The sequence below is a fragment of the Bos indicus genome, chromosome 23 (assembly GCF_029378745.1).
Source record: "Bos indicus isolate NIAB-ARS_2022 breed Sahiwal x Tharparkar chromosome 23, NIAB-ARS_B.indTharparkar_mat_pri_1.0, whole genome shotgun sequence".
In the NCBI taxonomy this organism is placed as follows: domain Eukaryota; kingdom Metazoa; phylum Chordata; class Mammalia; order Artiodactyla; family Bovidae; genus Bos; species Bos indicus.
This window is the reverse complement of record NC_091782.1, coordinates 51002160-51020481: the sequence shown is the minus strand read 5'-3', so window position 1 is coordinate 51020481 and position 18322 is coordinate 51002160. Positions and strand designations below refer to the sequence as shown.

The 18322-nt window shown below is 55.1% G+C and overlaps 1 protein-coding gene across 1 annotated transcript; it reads right to left on the bottom strand.

The window, feature by feature from the left end:
* Positions 1-2968: 2968 nt before the first annotated feature.
* Positions 2969-13176, bottom strand: NRN1 (neuritin 1). The gene is made up of 3 exons (XM_070778457.1): positions 12846-13176; positions 8665-8809; positions 2969-5410 (listed from the first exon to the last, which is right to left on the bottom strand). Exons 1-3 carry the CDS (start codon positions 12898-12900, stop codon positions 5182-5184), a joined length of 429 nt encoding a protein of 142 aa, XP_070634558.1. The 5' UTR covers positions 12901-13176; the 3' UTR covers positions 2969-5181.
* Positions 13177-18322: the final 5146 nt, after the last annotated feature.

Genomic DNA, 18322 nt, shown 5'->3' with positions numbered 1-18322 from the left:
TATCTAGAGCTTCCTAAGAAGACCAGAGCAGGCTGGAGCACTGGGTAGCCTGTAGCAAGAGGAAATTAAGTTGCTGGCCTATAAAGGAAGGGGCTTTTCAGGTGGCTCAGTGGAAAAGAACATGCCTGCCAATGCAGGAGACGTGAGTTGGATCCCTGGGTTGAGAATCTCCCCTGAAGAAGGAAATGGCAACCCACTCCAGTATTCTTGCCTGGGAAATCCCGTGGACAGAGGAGCCTGGTGGGCAACAGTCCACGAAGTCACAAAGCACTGGACGTGACTGAGGGCACGTGCACGTACGCACACACACACACACACACACACACACACACACACACACGCAGCACTATAAAGGAAAGGTGCCTCACAGTATTAAAGGCCGTAATGAAGTTCTCCACTCCAGATGATTTTAAAGAATTCATTAAGACCATGGGGTCAAGCCTGTGTGGAGGCAGGCGCAAACAAGAATAATAACGTCTAACAGTAGGTAAGAGGCGTGTGGCAGGAAAGTGCTTCATCTACGTCATCACATTTGAGACAAAGTACAACTTCATGAGGCGGGTATGACCATCCCCAAGGAAACTGAGGTCTGGAGGGGTTAAGGAATCCAGCCTTGGTTATGTGGCTGGTGACAGGTCTTTTGGCTCCCTGAAGGCATGTCCATCCAGGGTGAGAATCTGGATGCAGGGTTTACACTCCTCCTTGTCCCTGTCCTTCCTTCCCTGAACCAGGGCTGAGTGGAGGACATTGCCTTAGTCCGGCTAGGCAGCACGGTTTCTTTCTTTCTTTTCTTTCTTTCTTTCTTCCTGGCTCATTCTATTTATTTTTTAAAATTTCCTTCTATTGACGTATAGTTGATTTGTAATGTTGTGTTACTGCCGTACAGTGAAGTGATTCAGACATATCTGTATGTGTATGTATTCATTAGCATATTCTTTCCACAGTGGTTTATCACAGGATCCTGGATAGAGTTCCCTGTGCTGTACAGTGGGACCTCGTTGTTTATCCATCCTGTACGTAATAGTTTGCATCTGCTCATCCCAAACCTCCAGTCCACCTCCCCACCCCACCCCACCCTCCCTCCTTGGCAATCACAAGTCTATTCTCTATCGGCCCAGTTTTTTCCTTCTGGTATTTGGGTTTGGTACCCAGACTGCCATGGTCCCAGGAGATGCTGTTCTTCTCCTTCGGGGAAAGCTCCAAACTACATCATTGCATAGTTCCCTGCCACGCAGGCCTCGGCAGGCACGGACAGCGGCCACCAGTGACTCCTGGGAGAGCAAGTGTGTGCATGGCTCCCGCCTCCCACTCTGTTTTCACTCGGGGCAAGGGGTGAGGCCACAGTCCTTTGATCTCCTTTGGTGGGTATTGGGAAGGAAGGCAGGGGTGGCCGGGAGCCCCCCCTCAGGCCCCGGGGGACAGGGAGGTGGACTGTTCCAGAGTGTGGACCCCTCAGGTGCCCAGCTGGTCCTGCCAGGATGGAGCCCCTTGTGGGGGGCAGGGAGTGGGAGAGAGAGGAGGGCTGAAGACCTTCCGGAAGCAACTCTGCCAGGCTTGGAGGGAGTTTGGGGAGGGAGAAAAGGCTTCTCTGTCTCCTCTATCCATCCATCTGACTCTGGACTCCCAGTGCTTGCGCTCAGCCTGCCCGGTTCCCGCCCCCCACCCCGCCCCCCGCGCGGCCACTCGCCTCTCCCACACAGAATCCATCAGAGTGAAAGGATTTCCAGATACACAGAAAGAAAATCTCCGTGGGGAGCCTCGTGCAGATTCGCTTTTCGGAGGGTCCTGAATGAGAACAGGCCGCAGGCTCATCTGTAGCCCCGCCTCTGGCCCACAGCTCTGGGGTCTCCAGCCCAAGGCGACTGCCTCCCTCCAGCCCCTCCAGCCCTACTCCTGGGTCAGGCCCCCCATCTTTCTCCCAGGCCTGAGTCCTCAGTTTGCACGCCCTCGGCCTTCTCCTTCCCTTGCACTTCTCTGCGCCCCCCTATACATCCATCTCCCGAAGGCTCGGGCTGAGCAGGGACTCTGGAGCGGGCCTCTCAGAGGTTTTCCTGAAGATAACCAAGCATCACACTCAGGTGGGCTGACTCCTGTGTCTTGAGTCTACTTGGACAGAGGGTGGAGGGCAGGAGGCCCCTTCCCCTGTCCCAGGTCCTCCAGTGCAATACCAGGCCCAGGTGGTCGGCATGGTAGACCCCATCCCCTTCCTGCTTGATCGTCACTCCTCACCGCACCCCCCCACCCCCCCCGCCCCTCCGCCTTGGGACTGACTTGCGGCTCACCTTGGTTAATACCTCCCTGAGCTGGGATCAGGGCTTACCGCGATGCTGCTTAAAAAAAAAAAAAAAAAAACGGTAACACCAGCTAACATATGGAGATGTCATCCTGGTTAAACAAATTACAGTCGAAGACGGCGTGATAATAACTGAACAATCACCGCAGCTAGAAGGAGCGGCCTCTAACCCGCCAGGTGCGCCCCGCGAACCTGGGCTCCATCCAGGAGCACGTGAGGGTGGGCCCGGGGCCTGAGACAGGGCGAGGGAGCCCCTACGCGGCACCCAGCTTTCGGGAGGCTCCCAGGGAAGATCCGAGACAGGCCTCCCTTGAGGGCAGCCCCGCCTGGGAGGCCGCAGGAGCACCAGGTCCTGCAGGAGAGGGCGACGGAGCCCCTCCCTCCGCCTGGTCTCCTTCCAGACCTCGGAAGTGGTCGATTCCTAGGGGGGAAGCCCGCGCCGTGGCGGGGAGGGGCGCCTTCCGTGTGTCCCAGGGGTCTCCGCCCTGCCCTCTCAAGCCTGGGGAGAACGTCGCGTGGGTTTTCCTTTGGCGAGGAAAGGGCCCAGTGGTGCGCGCTGGTTCGCCCCCGTTTTGGGGGCCGGAAGAGGCATGACTAGGCGGGAAGATGTTAAAGCAAGAATGGCCGGTGTAAGCGCTCTTTATTTCCCTCCCTCCCTCATTAAGTAGATTCGTATTTAAAACAGGCTCAGACATTTTAATTTGAATTCCAGGCGCTGAGCTCAGGTTAGAATCATGCCATTTATACTGAGACCGAAAATTACCATTGAAACTAGAACCAAAGTCTATTTTGCCAAACAACCAGAGTTCCTCGGTGGGTGACCACTGCGCGCAGGCAGCTAGATCTCCTTGGGTTTGGCCTGAGACAAGGGATGGGCAAGAGAGCTGGCGGGTTGGGCAGGCGGCGGGGGAATATGCCCCGGAGGGGGGTGTGCAGCGCGTGCGTGAACCGGCAGCGCTAATAGATGCCGCGGTTCAGAATCCTCGCCACTTCCCTGTGCTCGGGGCGCAGGGACGCATGTGTTGCTGGAATTCAATCCGTGGGGGGAATGCAGATTGCGCTGCGACCCACTGGGTTTGATTTATGAACGGTTACTCCAGCGATTGTTTACACATTGCATTTTAGGGCCCCCGCTCACCCTCTTAGGAGCCGGCGCCGGCACCCGCGGCCGCCTCCGCAGCCTCCGTTGCGGTCCGCCAGCTTCCGCACCGCCCCGCCCCGCCGCCACGACCTCCACCCTCACTTTGTCCAGGAAATCCGACTTCGCCGCCCTGGAACCCGGGGACCCACATTCGGCTCTGCCTCCCGCAGCCTGCTCTCCTCCGGCCGTCCCAGACCCAGGGCTGCTCCGCCGAGTTTACTCGCGGGCCGTTACTTCTCCGTGAGACCAAGCCGGCCAAAAATAGGGGAGGTGGAAGCAGCTCGCCTGCGGGATCGATGGGGCCCTCGCCGTTTCAGCTGAGCTGTCTTATTAATTATGAAAGGGCTCGCCCGATCCCTGCCAGGGACCACGCCTCTGGCCCCTCCGCTGGAGCCCTTAATGGTGGTTCCTCTGAGAGCTGCCTCCGGCCACCGCAGAGGAAGCGGCGAGTCGCGAGCAGGGCTCGGCCGGCAGGCCGGGGCTCGGGCTTCCGACCCGCGTGGGTCCGCGTGTGCATTCTCAGAGGCGCGCAAGGCCAGCGCCCCCAAACCTCCCCTAGGAAGGACCCCTGCCTTTTGGCTTACAGAAGTAAAATATAGCTTCCCCTTTCTCTTAAGCAAACACGATTTCAGGGAAGTGGCAAGATGTTCTGGTAACCCACGGCTTGAGGACGGTAGGTTAACAGATGGCTGGTGAGCTGGTGAATTTACCACCTGGCATCCTGTGTTCCTTCAGGGAACCCCAAGAGAACTCGCCAAGAAAGTAGGCTTGGGGCAGGAAACAGAGGACACCCCTATTCAAACAATAACTTTTATTTTATACTTCTCTATACTTTGTAGCAAATCTTTTTTTTTTTTTTGCTGAATTTAATTTATAATAAACTTTTTAAATTACATCTCTCTCTTTTTTTTAAAATCAAGGCTCTTTTATGTCAAAATCTTTTTTTAACTATATTTTAGATTAACATTTAACATCCCCCCCTTGTGATCTATACCGTTGGCTATTCAGGTATTACTGTATGTGGAACAGCTAAAACAAGAGGGAAAACCAAGGCAGTGGACTTCGAAAGATGCATCAACACGAGCAGGTAAAGCTTAACCTTTCAGTGACGTCAGCAGCGTTGCTTCTGGCAGCCTGCACCTCTGACCCGAGGTTTCCTCAACTCCCTCCCTCTCCCCATTGTAGCCTTGAAACACAAGGCCATCTGTCCTTTCACTTTTCTCGAGGAGAAATGTGCAGTGGAAATGATCAAAACAAGATTCTGTGTTAGAAAGACAGTGAGCGTGAATTATTCACGAGATGCTGCTCTCTTCAATGCATTTCCCTGGCCTTCTCCTCTCCTCTTTCCTGTTAGGAGGAGCCCATCATTGGTCATGTATTCACATGATTAATATAGTAGGCGGCCCAGGGCCGTTCCTGAGATTCTTGTGCCAAAAAAAATAAAAATTAAAGAAAAAAAAAGAATGGGGTGGGTTTGCCGTTTTCGTATTTCTGTGTGAAGACGGACTGAAGCTGAGGTCCGAGTTTTGGCTGTGCTCGCTTGCTCACTGATCGGTAACATTTGGCAAATGAAACACAAGGAACCAAACGAAATCAGAAAGAGAATCAGGATTTCCCACAATTCCCATATGAGTGTTTTCAGCATCACAGAGAATCACAACGTCCCCAAAGAACGTATGGATCTTCCTCTCGGTTTCCGGGAGCATGGCGTGAGTGCGGGCGCGCGCGAGGGGAGCCGACCCGGCGCTCAGAAGGAAAGCCAGGTCGCTAAAGCTGCCGAGAGAGACACCAGGAGCACGGGCAGCGCCGGGAGCAGGGGCCCCGCCGCCCCGTTGCCGCCGCCGCAGAGTTCGAATAAGCTGCCTTGGATGTTGAGATTTTTGGATTCTTTTCTCAGTTTATCCCACATATCTTTCGCCCCTTCTTGGCAATCCGTAAGGGCCGTGACCGTGCAGCTGTGGAAATCCTCCCAGTATCTGGCGAGGAACAGAACAGAGCAGAAGGAGGTTCACTGTGGGCGCGGACAGGACCCCGGGCCTGCGCCCACGCGAGTGTCCCCCTCGCGGCCCGGCCAAGCTCCCGGCGACCCTCCTCTCTGCAGCCCGGGGCGCCCCGTCTCTCTCCCCCTTACCCCCTCCCCCGGGACCTCGTCCAGTCCGGGGAGCCGCTGTCCAAGGTGGGGCCGCCCCTTCCCGGTCGGGTTTCGCGCCCACGGCGCCGCGCTGGCACCTGGGCTTGCGCTGACAGATTGCCGGCCTCGGCGGGCACAGCTAGGAAAACAGCGCTAAGCCGCGCAAGCTGCCGCCCATTAATGCCTCTCGGCTTGCAGGACGGCCGGTCGGCGCGGCGCGCGGCCCTCCCCGCTGCTCCGCGCCCCCTCCCCTCGCCCTTCCTTCCCCTCCCTCCGTCTCCAAGCCGCCGCGCCCGCTCGCCTCGGCCTTCCGTCTCCTCCGCTCCGCCTTTTGTCTCCCACTTTCCTCGTCTCCCTTCTCTCCCCTTCTTTGTCTTCGTCCTTTTTCCTCCCCTCGGGTTTCCCCCCGGGTCCCTTCGTCGCACCCTCCTCTTCCTCGCTCGCTTCGGTCCTTCGCGGCCCCTCGCCTCACCCTCCCGGCTCGGATCCGGTGCGGAGACGGCCGCCCGCCTCTGCCTCCCCGGAGTCGGTGAGTGCCAGCGCCCGTGCCCCCGGGCCGGCCCCCTCGCCTCCTCCAGCTTCCTTAACCCCTAGAGCTCAGGCCCTGCGCCCCGGGTCCCTGCTCTCCCCAACCCCTCACCCCCAGGCCTTTCCGCGGCCCTGGACCCCCGCGACCTTCGGGAGGTGGTGCCAGCCCCCCGCCCCCAGGCGCAGGGCCCGTGGCCAGCGTAGAGCCCGCCGCGCCGGCCTTCGAGGGGCCGGGCTCCCAGTCCTCCCTGCTCGCCTCTTCCGGAGCCAGTGCCTTCCTCGGCCGCTCTATCCTCCCGGGCTCGGCTTCTAGCCCCGCCCCCACAACCTTCATCCAACTTGTCCTTTTTTTTTTTTTTTTGCCCCCCTTTTCCTCTGAAAACCCAAAATAGATCTCCAGACTAAATATAATTCCAACCCGTGATCGATTCCTGGGCCGCTGTCTCCTTTCGGGGCTGGGTCGATCCGTGCCGTCTTGCTAACTCCGGTCTGGCTCCCCCTTCCCCAGGGCCCTTGGTGTCAGGTCACCAGCGAGGGCCCTCCACGAAATTTGTGCGTTCTTTCCTCCCCTCCCTCCTTTCTGCTCACCGGCCTGGACTGTAAGCACGCTGAAGGCAGGCTTTGTCCTGGTTTCCAACTCCCACCCCGTCTTCTGGCTGACAGTCAAGTTATAAAGGTCTGTTGGACTGCCTTGAGCTCCGGCTGCTTTCTAATGACCTCCGTGAGTCTCTGATTTATGAGGACTGCAGGGCCTGGGGCACAGGCCTTCCAAGTTCCTCAATTTGTAATAAATACTGAGATTTAGAGAAATGGAGAGGCGGCAGGACAGCTCTCTGCATAATTACACCTCCCAAAGGATGTTTCAATCTCTCCTTTCTTTATGCATGACCAGATGGGGACCAGGTCTTCCTGGAAGAGAGATTGGTCAGGGGAGGACAGAATCCAGGTGGGTCTGAGAGGAGGTGGGCTTCCCTGGTGACTCAGATGGTAAAGAATCCGCCTGCAATGCGGGAGACCTGGGTTCGATCTCCGGCTTGGGAAGATCCCCTGGAGGAGGGCTTGGCAACCCACTCCAGTATTTTTGCCTGGAGAATCCCCATGGACAGAGGAGCCTGGCGGGCTGTAGTCCATGGAGTTGCAGAGTCGGACACGGCTGAGCGACTAAGCACCGGCACTGAGAGGAGGTGGCCTTCAGTGCCACCAACAGAGTGGCAGTCTCTCGGCCCAGCTGTGGTTTGCCACCTCTGGGAGGGCCCCGCCCCATTTCCATTTTCCTGGTAAGAAACCAACAGCTTGGAATAAGTAAATTCTGGCAAACGATGGAGGAATTGAGAGCTGATCTCTGTTTAGGCTTTTGCCCATCTTTATAGGTACTTTCTTCCCTGTCATTAGGCATTTAGGACTAAAGCAGGTGGGTGTGCATCCCAGACCCAGCCTTTTGTCCCTTTCCTGGTAGGAAAGTAGCAGCCACTTGGCTGCTGTGGTTTCTGGTGGACACCAGGGTATTGAAGAAAGCGTGTAGCAAAATTCACTCCCATTGAACTACTCAGTGCTTAACAAATAACATGCCACCCCCAAGGAATTAGGGAGAGAGGAAGGACTTGCGAATGTACAAAGGAGGGTGCAGAAAGTGGTCACTGCAACCTACGGGAAACAATGAACACCTTTTACCTGGGCTTTACAGGAAGGGCCGTGATGGGGGTGGGAAGGGTTACAACTGTTTTTGAAAAATAAAACGAAAGTGTGTGTGCATGTGTCTTGCAGAAGATGGGGGTATTTCTAAGGTCTGCCTCAGCTGAGATGTGACTGACCCTCCACAGTACTCTGCTACCCTTATTTGCCACTGGGAGCTGTGCTTTCTAGCCAGGCTCTGGGCAAACACCCCTGGGCCTTGTTAGGCCCTTAGCTGCCCTGGGCTGGGGACACCTTTCAGATGCAGGAAGTGGGGGGATAAGCGAGGAGGATAGCTACCCTAGAGCTCCAAATTGGCTATAAACTCCACAGAGACGGTTACTGGACATTTGGGCAAAGCCGTCTGCACAAAATAAAATATTCTTTCAGTTTCTCTCCTCGAAAGAGAAAGAGGGATCTGCACTCACTTGCTGCCAGTGAAGTTTCTTGGCCTGTGCCAGAGGGGAATTTTATTAGAGGAAGGGGACAAAATAGGGGCGTTCCTTTCCTTTTAGGCAAACCTGGTAGAACTACCTAAAACGCCCCTCAAGCCAAACCAACTGTCCTGGTTGAAGTGCTCCTTCCCGCAGCAGGAGAGGAAGAGGAAGAGGGCCTCAAAGCCTGGAGAGGAGCTGCCAGCAGCTCTCGGTGGTGCCCTCTCGCCCCTGGATCCGGAGGTTCCAGGGTGCGGGTTGCGCGGGCCTCTGTGCGCACGGGTCAGGGTGCGGAGCGTGGGACTGAGCCCCAAGGAAAGGATCTTCCTCTGCCCATTCCAGGCCACAGGGTCCCCTTGGGCAGGGCAGGCCCCAGCCAAGGCCTGAGGGCGGGAGGCAAGGCGCCCTCCCACCTCCACAGTGCGCCCCCCAGCACCGAACCTCGCGCAACAGAGAGGACACTTACGTGCACACGGTCTTGATGTTCGTCTTGTCGTCCAGGCCCTGCGGGTAGTTGGCCATGCTGTCGCCCAGCTTGAGCAAACAGTCTGAAAAGCCCTTAAAGACCGCATCGCACTTGCCCGCTGCTCTCACGGCCTGCACCAGGTACGCTGCGGGGAGCAGGGGACACTGGTCAGCGGTGCCACCACCCGGCCCTGGAGCCCCGCAGCCTGACCCCCAGGACCCAGTGAGCATCGCCCCATCCAGCTGTGTCCAGTGGCGCCCAGGCTCGGGGCGCACCAGGGCCAAAGGTGAATGAACGGTGGGGCCCGAGAACGACTGAGCTGCAGGCAACCCAGCGTCTTCTGCAGGTGGCCCGTGCGCGCGCGTGTGGGGTTGGGGGAGTCCAGGCCTTTCCTATTTCCTACCGTGCGACCCCTGCCTGCATCGCTCTCTGCATCTTTTTCGGTTTCCTTCGCTCTGTCATCTCACCTCCCCCGCCTTTTTATTTCTTTCTCCTGGCTCTCTGCTTCGCTTCCCCAACACACCCTTAGCCGGCCCATCAAGGCTCTCGAAGTGCGGTTTCCCTTTTGTGAGGTGATGGAGGGGTGTGACAGCACAGTGCAGGGGTGAGGAAGGGGCTGGGAGGCTCAGAGCTGGGAGCCGCCGAGGGCCAAGTCTGTGAACAATCCCTGGGCTTGGGGCCCCCTGCTTAGCGGGTGCTGGGCAAGCACTGCTGAACGAATAAATAAATTCTCTGGAAGCCCCCAGCAGCCACTGACTTGGATTGTTTCACTATAACAGGGATCGTCTACCGTGGAGTTCCTAGTGAGGTCCTCGTCTGCAAGCCCTACACCCCTAGACTGGGAGGGGAAAGGGTGGTCCCGGGCAGTTAGGGCCGGCAGGGTCAGGATGTGTCTGAGCTCGAGACCCCGGGTCACGTCCCGGAGGCCAGATCCCCGAGGCCGGTCCCTTGCTTCCCTCTGCCTTGCTCAGCTCCTCGGGAAAAACCAGCCTGGCTCCGCCAGCCAGCGACGAGGCGCGACCCTTCCTCTTCAAGCCCCAGCTCTGCAGCTGGGGGCCGGGTTGGCTGCCGCCAGGGGATCTCGGCCTCTGGCTCGCGGCTCCCTCCAGAGGGGCCCGGGTCGCAGCCGGGGCGGTGGCAGCAGGTGGAGGAGGAAACCCAGGGGACACCGAGTCCTTGATGCTAGTCTCAGGTCGGCCAAGCCCCGAGGCACGGGACCCGAGAGATGGGCTCCAGGCGGCGGCTGCGCTGCCGAGGCCCTTTCTCTCCATCCCAAGGCACGAACCGAGCTGAAGATGCCTAAGCCAGCGGCCAAAAGCACCCTGGGCGCCAGGAGTGCGCACGCGAAGCGCAGATGTGCGCTGCCGGGCGAGGGAAGGGGAGAGAGGGGCCTCCAGGGTCCAGGCCCTGAGCGCCCGCCGCTTCCAGGCGGCGTTCTGGGCGCCACGGCTCGCGTGTGTCTCCCGGGAGGACCGGACACCTCACCGCCCCCAGCCGCCGGTCCCTGGGCCAAGAGCAGGCAAGGGGGAAGGTGACCGAACCCGCAGAGGCCTCCGAGAGCACACCATTTGCAAACTGCTGCAGGGAGAGCGGGGCGGGCCTTAAGCTTTCTAATCCGGAACGGGAAGCTCGGGCCGATACGTCAACCTTCGTCAATCTCCCGGTCCCCTCACGAAATAGCAAGAGCCCTTGGACTGCAGTATCAGCTAGAACACTGAGCTAGAATGAAGGAATAAACGAATTTTTGTTCTAACAGAACGAGGGCGGATGAAATGAGCCCTGCGCGGCGTCCCCTGTAAACCACACCGCAAGCGCTGCTTTGCAGCGAGTAAAGGAAATAAAATACAGTCCATCCTCTCTCCCCGGCCCCCAATCTCTTCTCACCTTCATCCCTAAAACTTGGTGGCGAAAAAGCAGCACCTAAGATGCACTGACAATACTTTAAAGGGGAATTGGGTTCTCCGGGGTCGGGGAGCGGGCTGGGGGGGACGCGGGAAGCGCTTCTGCCGTGGTATGTTTTCAGGGGCTGCTGGAAACCCTTCCACAGCGCGCATGTGTGTGCGCGCGTGCGTGTAAAATAAGTCGTGAAAATTTCTGTCTTTCGCAGCTTGGACTCCTCGGTCTCTAGTTGGCTGGGGAGGCCGGGGGCTTGCCCCCGGCCGCGTTTGGAAGGCTCCTGCAGCGGGGCAGATCTCAGTCCGGGCGACCCTGGCTGTCCTTCCTGAGCCCTGCTTCATCGAGGCTCGGGCGGGTGACCTGGGCTACTTCCCTGTCCTCCACCGTGTCCGTGTCTTGTGCCATCTCCTTCCGTTCATTCATTTGTTCGACCTCTCATTCATTCCAAACTTCCTCCCGCCTAGTCTTCATTCGCCTTCACCACCCCTCCACCTCCCCCTCTTTGCCCAACCCCCATTTTTCTTGCCAAATGTCAGTGATTTGGGACAGCTCCCAGCCATGAATTAATAAAGATCGAGCCTCCGGTTCGGGAAAGGGCAGGCATTCGGGAACAAACACACTCAATTTCAATTCCACAGCCAACAAATGGTCATTTCCCGGCTGAGGTTAATGTGTTTCAAGCGTATTTCACATGCACAGTCTCTGTCTTTTTTACCCCGTTCAAAGTAAGGTTATTTCTCACAGGGAATGCAGAGTCCCAAACCTTTGCTGATTACAAGCTCTATATCAAAAACAACTGCTGTCTCCTGCTCTGTAAAAATCTGCAGTCATTGCAAAAACCACATCCACTTATTTCCAAGATCTAAGGGATTTGTTGCAATCAGAAATGTTCTTTATTTATTGCACCTCTTTGCATGAATGTCAAAGATTCAAAACATCAAATCATTTCTTGGAATTAAAGGAAATGCCGCCGACATCCTGCATCTGTACACTCTAAAATCCCTACAATGTTCATGCAAAAAGGAAAATCAGATTCTGAAAATCCTGTCAAATGCATAAAAACCTATTGCAAAGAATCTATGTTAATGTTTAGATAACTCCAAAGCCTGTTTGTTCCACATTTCTCATGAAGAAAAATGTTATTCATTTCATCTCTTGCCCCAACCAAACCAATTCCCTAAAGCACCCCCCTCCCGCAATACTGCAAGGATTTGTCTGCAAAGAATGCTACAGCCTCAAATGACAGGAGCCAACAATTCCCTCCTCTCCAGAAAACCCATTTGAAGAGTTTCTATTTTTTCTCTTGTCCATTCTATTAATAATCTGCTTCACTTTCACTTTGAGGCTACATTAATTAATGCTCTGACCCAGCAACAGAGAAGGGAGTTTTCTCGTGTTCCCTTCCATTACGCCTTCTTTATTTTGGATGGAAAAAAAAATATGAACTTTCAAAAGCCCCAACGACAGTGGAACTAGGACTCAAGATTCCTTAACATAAAATGGGGACTGTATAAATCCATCCATAATCAATCCCAAACTAGCAAAAATTACAAACACCCAACACCATATATTGCAAACACTTCTTAACCCTTTCCCGTATATAACATACAGATGCCTGTGTGGAAAAGAAGAGGCAAACGTGCATAGAAAATTATATCCATATATATTTAGCCGAACTCAAGCTCCTTAATGATAAGCGTATTGAAAGATATACTCTGGGGTTCCCTATCATTCTCAATTTGCCCCCTAGACCTGTCTGAGGTGCCCAGTGTGAATGCTGCAGTTAGGATATTGGGGGGGGGGGCGGCGGGAGAATGACAAAGTTCTAAATGCAGCAGTCTGAGCCCCAGAATATCTTTGCATTCTGCACATAAACTTTCCAGTTCTAGCTGCCTAGCCATCTTGTTCCTGCATTCACCTTTCGACCCTTCAAAATAAAGCCTTGCAGCATGGCAGGGAGCAATGCATTTCCCCAAAGCGCACCAAACCTGGTGCACCCAAGAGAAAGAAGCAAATACGGACGTGCGCTTTGTAAAAAGAGGGGAAAGCCCCTCCAGAAAACAGCCCGCCGCACACACTTCCTGGCGAACATTTGGAGTCTCTCTCTCTCTCTTTTTTAGCAAAACCAACCCGGGACGCGCCAGTCCCTAGGAGCCATGCCCCCATCCCTGGGGGTTTGCCGGCTTCTCCGCACCCCCGGGCGACCGCGGGCCAGTCGGTCCCCCCGGGTGCCTCGGGCCCGGCCGCCCGCCGCCCTCCTCGAGCCCGGCCCGCCGTCCACTTACCTATTTGCACCGCGAGGATCAGTGAAATGTATCTGCCGTTCAACTTAAGTCCCATCCTACGTTTAGTCAAACCATTTGCGACCGCAGACCTTTAAATAGTTAGTTTGGAGAACGCGGGGGAAAGCTGAAAAATAGGCATTGCCAACAAGTTCCAGGAGCGACGGAGACTTTATGCACGGGGAAGGCAGAGGGAGGAGAGAAAGAGAGGGAGCGAGGAAGGGAGAGAAAGAGAGAGAGAGAGGCCGAGGGAGGGGGAGAGCTGGGAATGGTTCACTCCATTAGGAGGGGGCGGAGGAAGTACAGCCTCACGCCCACGAGCCGGCCTGACGTGGGGGATGACACGGAACGATTTTTTTTTTTTAAATAAAGACACCTTGGTAGAGAATCGCCATTTATAGTCATCAGAAGCTCGAATTAATCAGTTATCTCCAATTAATGCGCTGTCCGGAGAGTTCTCGCCTCTCGGGGGTTGGGGGGGACCACTTCCCCAGCTCGGCGGCCACCCCCGCCTCCTCGCTGTTCCCGGGGCCCCCCCAACCCCGCCCCCTCTCTGCGCAGAAGCGGGGCTCCCTCTCCCCTCCCCGCCTGCAGCCGGGTAGTCCTGGCGCGCCCACTCGATTGTTTCAGCCCGCTCCTCCACCAGCTCCTGGGCGAATCCAGCCCCCTCCCTACGTTGCAGCCGGGTTCAGAGGAGCGGGAGCTGGAGGGGAAAACAGCTCAGCTCTAAGAATCTGACACCCCCACCTGCCCCCTGCGCTGGCCTGCTCGCGTTCTCCAACCCTGCGGCTGGGCTCAGGGGCACGGCTTGGAGCGCGTGAGCGCACACTCACGCACACACACGCGCGTGCCCGCGAACCCAGCGGAGCGCCCCAGACCCTCCCGCACGCAGGGCCCGGAGCGCGCGCACACGGCGGGGCCCCGGGGTTTACTCCTCACCGTCGGGGCCCCCGAAATGTGCACCGCGTGCCCTCCGTGATGCCCGCGCAGGCAAGAGGCCGCTTCTAGAGACGTGGCATCACCTATCTTGGAGAGCGGGGAGAGCCGGCAGGAAGGAGCTCTGCAAAGGCGACTGTCGGATCAAGGGATTTACTAACTCTCAGACCTTTGGGAAATTTCCGAGGCGATCACTAGTGTGAGGGGTTCCTTCAGATCCTGATGCGCCTCTTGAGGTTTTTTTTTTGTTGTTATTGGGCCGCACAAACACGCGCACACGTACCTCACGTACGCACACGCACACCCGGATCCACACACACCTGCACTGTTTTGGTGCTCGGGCGCAAACCCTTGTAGACGCAGCCTTCTCTGCAACCAAGCGCTTCTGCAGCTGCGCCTGTGCTCCTGAGAGGTGCTGCTACCCAGCAGCGTGAGTTAAGGATGAGAAAGGAACAGAGCTATTTTCTTCCTAAACGCCGTTAAGCTTTGGTTTCCTTCCCTTTCTCTGCACCAAGAGAAGCCTAAACTCTAGCTTCTTTCATCACATGCTAAGGAAGCAGTCGGCCAACTTTAAGCGCATGAAGAGAAAAAAGAAATGAAAACGACCCCTTAAATCTCCCCAAATTACAGGAGAAAACGAGATGTTAAGTGAGCAGTAGCTATGCAAGTCGTTAAAGTGACATCGAGTCTAATTCACTTTCCCTCGGATCCGCGCCATCGGCGCTCGCGTCTCTTCGGGGATGCAGAGACGGGGAAAGGGGAAGAAGGGGCGAAAGAAGGGCGGTGGAGGGTGACGCGCTAAAGGGGAGCGCGGGGCCTGACTGCGGCACTGTGTGACCCGCACCCGCCAGATCCCGCACCCAGAGGTGGGGGCCTGGGGGCGGGGCCCCGTATCCCACCCTCCCTGACATCTCCAGGCCTACGGTCTGGGCGGCCGGGCGGTGGGGTCGGGGCGGCGCGCCTTTCCAGCGTCCCGGGGCCGTGTGGTCGCCCCGGGTGTTTCCTTTCCCTGCGCAGGGAAGGCGCCTGGAGGAGCCGAAAACGTGGGCGGCGGGGGGCGGGGCGGGGGCCGGTGGCGAGAGGGGGGGTGTCCCTGGGACCCGCCCCCCACGCCCTCCAATGGCGAGGCGAGAGGTTGGCCCGAGGGGCGGGGCCTCGGGGGAGCCGCCGCAGGCCCGCCCACGGCTCCGCCCCACCCCCGGGGCCCCACGCGCGTGCCCCGGCCCAGCTCGGCCCAGACTTGGGGCTCCCGCGCCCGGCCCAGATTGCTGCGGGGCCCGCTGTGGGGGGCGGCGGGAAAAGGATGTATTTGTCCTCAACGTCCTTGCCTTTTTTCCTGCCCACCCACTCAGGAGCTTCCAAGAGTGCCCTGGGATTTCCCCCACCCTGCCCCCTGTCATCAGAACTTGGGGCGCTGGGGGCGTATGAGCAGGCAGAGCTGAAGGCCTAAATAAAGCAGAGTGAAGTCGGGGGTGCGGGCGGTCTGCGCATGCGCACAGCCGCCAGCGTCAGGTGGGCGCGTGCTGAGGGGGGAGGGGCGCCGCCCCTGGGACCCCACGCGGGCCTTCTCTGCACTTTCGTCCACTTGCAGCCCAGCGTCCCCTCGCTGCTGTGGGTCGTTTGGAAAGTGAGAGTAGAGTCAGTACCACGCATAAATGATATGGGGTGAATGGCTGAAAGCAGATGCTGTTTTGTTTTATTTTTTAATTATTTTTATTTTTAAAAGTCCAGGTCGTTCTGCAATTGGTACTGCTTGCGAGGTTGTTTCCCCCTAATCCCTTAGTTAAAGGATAATGAAATTCCTAGTTACCAACGCATGCTGGCTTTTTGCGAACATTGCGGGCAAAACCCATGGTTGAAGGTGGACTTGGAGAAAGTTTCCTCCTTTCTTTTTTTAATTTGAAACGTCCACTCCACATCATACTTGAGGCGAAAGAGCGGTGGACTAGAGTGGGAAGCGCAGGTAACCAGGCCTTGTGTTGTCAGTACTGTGATGACCGGCCCTTGTCGGTCCCCCGCCCCCCTCCCCCACCCCTGCTTCTCTGAGTTGAGGTCTGGTGATCTGAAAAACAGAGGAGATCGGACTAGGTGATCTCCAAGATGGTTTTCACCTTCGGGGTTTTGTGAACAGGAGGTTTTCCAAAATACTGTGGAGGTGCCGCCCAAGGAATAAACGATGCTAGTTCCAGGCGCCTTCTTGCAGAGGACATGTTTCCTTTTGATAAATCATTTCATTTAAACTTAAAGAAACAAATACTATTCAGGATAAGAGAAAAAAAAGTCAGTGGTGCTGTTTGGATCTACATATCAAATTGAACCAGAGGTACCCCTGGAAGTCGGTCTGCATAATTAAGATGTGAATATACAAAACTCCTTGTCCCCAAGTCTACCAGGAAGAGACCATGGTCTGTAAGTCTGGTTGGCACTGCCTTTCCTTCTCGGTTGGTGGTCCTGAAGCCCCCATCTCAGCGGCAGGCAGTGTTCCACATACACGTAGGCACCTGATGAGGGTGCGTGTGTTCTTGCATTGGCAACAGGGCAAAACACGGAGCAGTCCATTTCCCAACTCTCTCTACCAAACCATCGTAAGTGGGCCTTCAAGATGCTGCCACTTAAAACAAACAAAAAAAGCCTTTGAAATTATTTGCAAGAGCAATTGCTAGGGCTAACTAGGAAATACTACCTTTTCTTGGGTCAGAAAAAAACCCACTGCTATACTAAAATGGATTGGTCTAACAATACCTGCCGCTCATAAATTTAGTCTGTCATATTTATGCTGTTTGCTGTTGCTTACTCGCTAAGTCAAGTCTGACTCTTCTGCAACCCTGTGGACTGTAGCCCGTCTCTGTCCATGGTATTTGTCTGTAGGCTCCTCTGTCCATGGGATTGATTCTCCAGGCAAGAACACTGGAGTGGGTTGCCATTCCCTTCTCCAGAGGATCTTCCTGACCCAGGGACTGAACCCCTGGTCTCCTGCATTAGCAGGTGGATTCTTTACCACTGAGCCACCAAGGAAGCTTTGTCATTTTTATACCTTCAACTAAAGTCCCTAATTAAAATACAACTATGAATGTATCGAAATAGGAAAAGGAGTACATCAAGGCTGTATATTGTCACCCTGCTTATTTAACTTCTCTGCAGAGTACATCATGAGAAACGCTAGGCTGGAAGAAGCACAAGCTGGAATCAAGATTGCCGGGAGAAATACCAATAACCTCAGATATGCAGATGACACCACCCTTATGGCAGAAAGTGAAGAGGAACTCAAAAGCCTCTTGATGAAAGTGAAAGTGGAGAGTGAAAAAGTTGGCTTAAAGCTCAACATTCAGAAAACGAAGATCATGGCATCCGGTCCCATCACTTCATGGGAAATAGATGGGGAAGCAGTGGAAACAGTGTCAGACTTTATTTTTGGGGGGGGCTCCAAAATCACCACAGATGGTGACTGCAGCCATGAAATTAAAAGACACTTACTCCTTGGAAGGACAGTTATGACCAACCTAGATAGCATATTGAAAAGCAGAGACATTACTTTGCCAACAAAGGTCCGTCTAGTCAAGGCTATGGTTTTTCCTGTGGCCATGTATGGATGTGAGAGTTGGACTGTGAAGAAGGCTGAGCGCCAAAGAATTGATGCTTTTGAACTGTGGTGTTGGAGAAGACTCTTGAGAGTCCCTTGGACTGCAAGGAGATGCAACCAGTCCATTGTGAAGGAGATCAGCCCTGGGATTTCTTTGGAAGGAATAATGCTAAAGCTGAAACTCCAGTACTTTGGCCACCTCATGCGAAAAGTTGACTTGTTGGAAAAGACTCTGATGCTGGAAGGTATTGGGGGCAGGAGGAGAAGGGGATGACAGAGGATGAGATGGCTGGATGGCCTCACTGACTCGATGGACGTGAGTCTGGGTGAACTCTGGGAGTTGGTGATGGACAGGGAGGCCTGGCGTGCTGCGATTCATGGGGTCACAAAGAGTCAGACAGGACTGAGCGACTGAACTGAACTGAAATGATGAATGTATATGTCTTTTTTATTCAAAACGTTGACACCTATACCATATTGAAATATGCATATGAATTAAGAGGGGGAGGGAATTTTTGCAGTCTTCTGTTGCTAGGGGTCCTAATAAAAATCAGCTTTGAGAGGCTTGACTCTCCCTTTGCATCTACTGCTTGGTAAGGTGATTTTTCATGTTTGATCACCACTTTAAAGTTAGTTGAAACGTCTAGGGCTTAAATATATGACTGGCTGAAGAAATTTGACTTTAGTGCAGAAATCTGAATCCCGGGAGCAAATGTTATGTTTGAAATGTATGCGTGTGATTAGCTTCATACTTAATAAGACATTTTATTTTTAAAAATCAACATTTTTATTATGAAATATACACATAGAGCCATACACAAAACAAAGATGCAGAGGTCACAAAACAAAGGTGTGCTTGATCACAAATTGAATTATCTATGTGGTCCCCATTCACACTGAAACAGTACAGACAACCAAAATGCAAGCTGTCTTCCTAGGTACGATCCTAAGTCAAAAAAGTCAG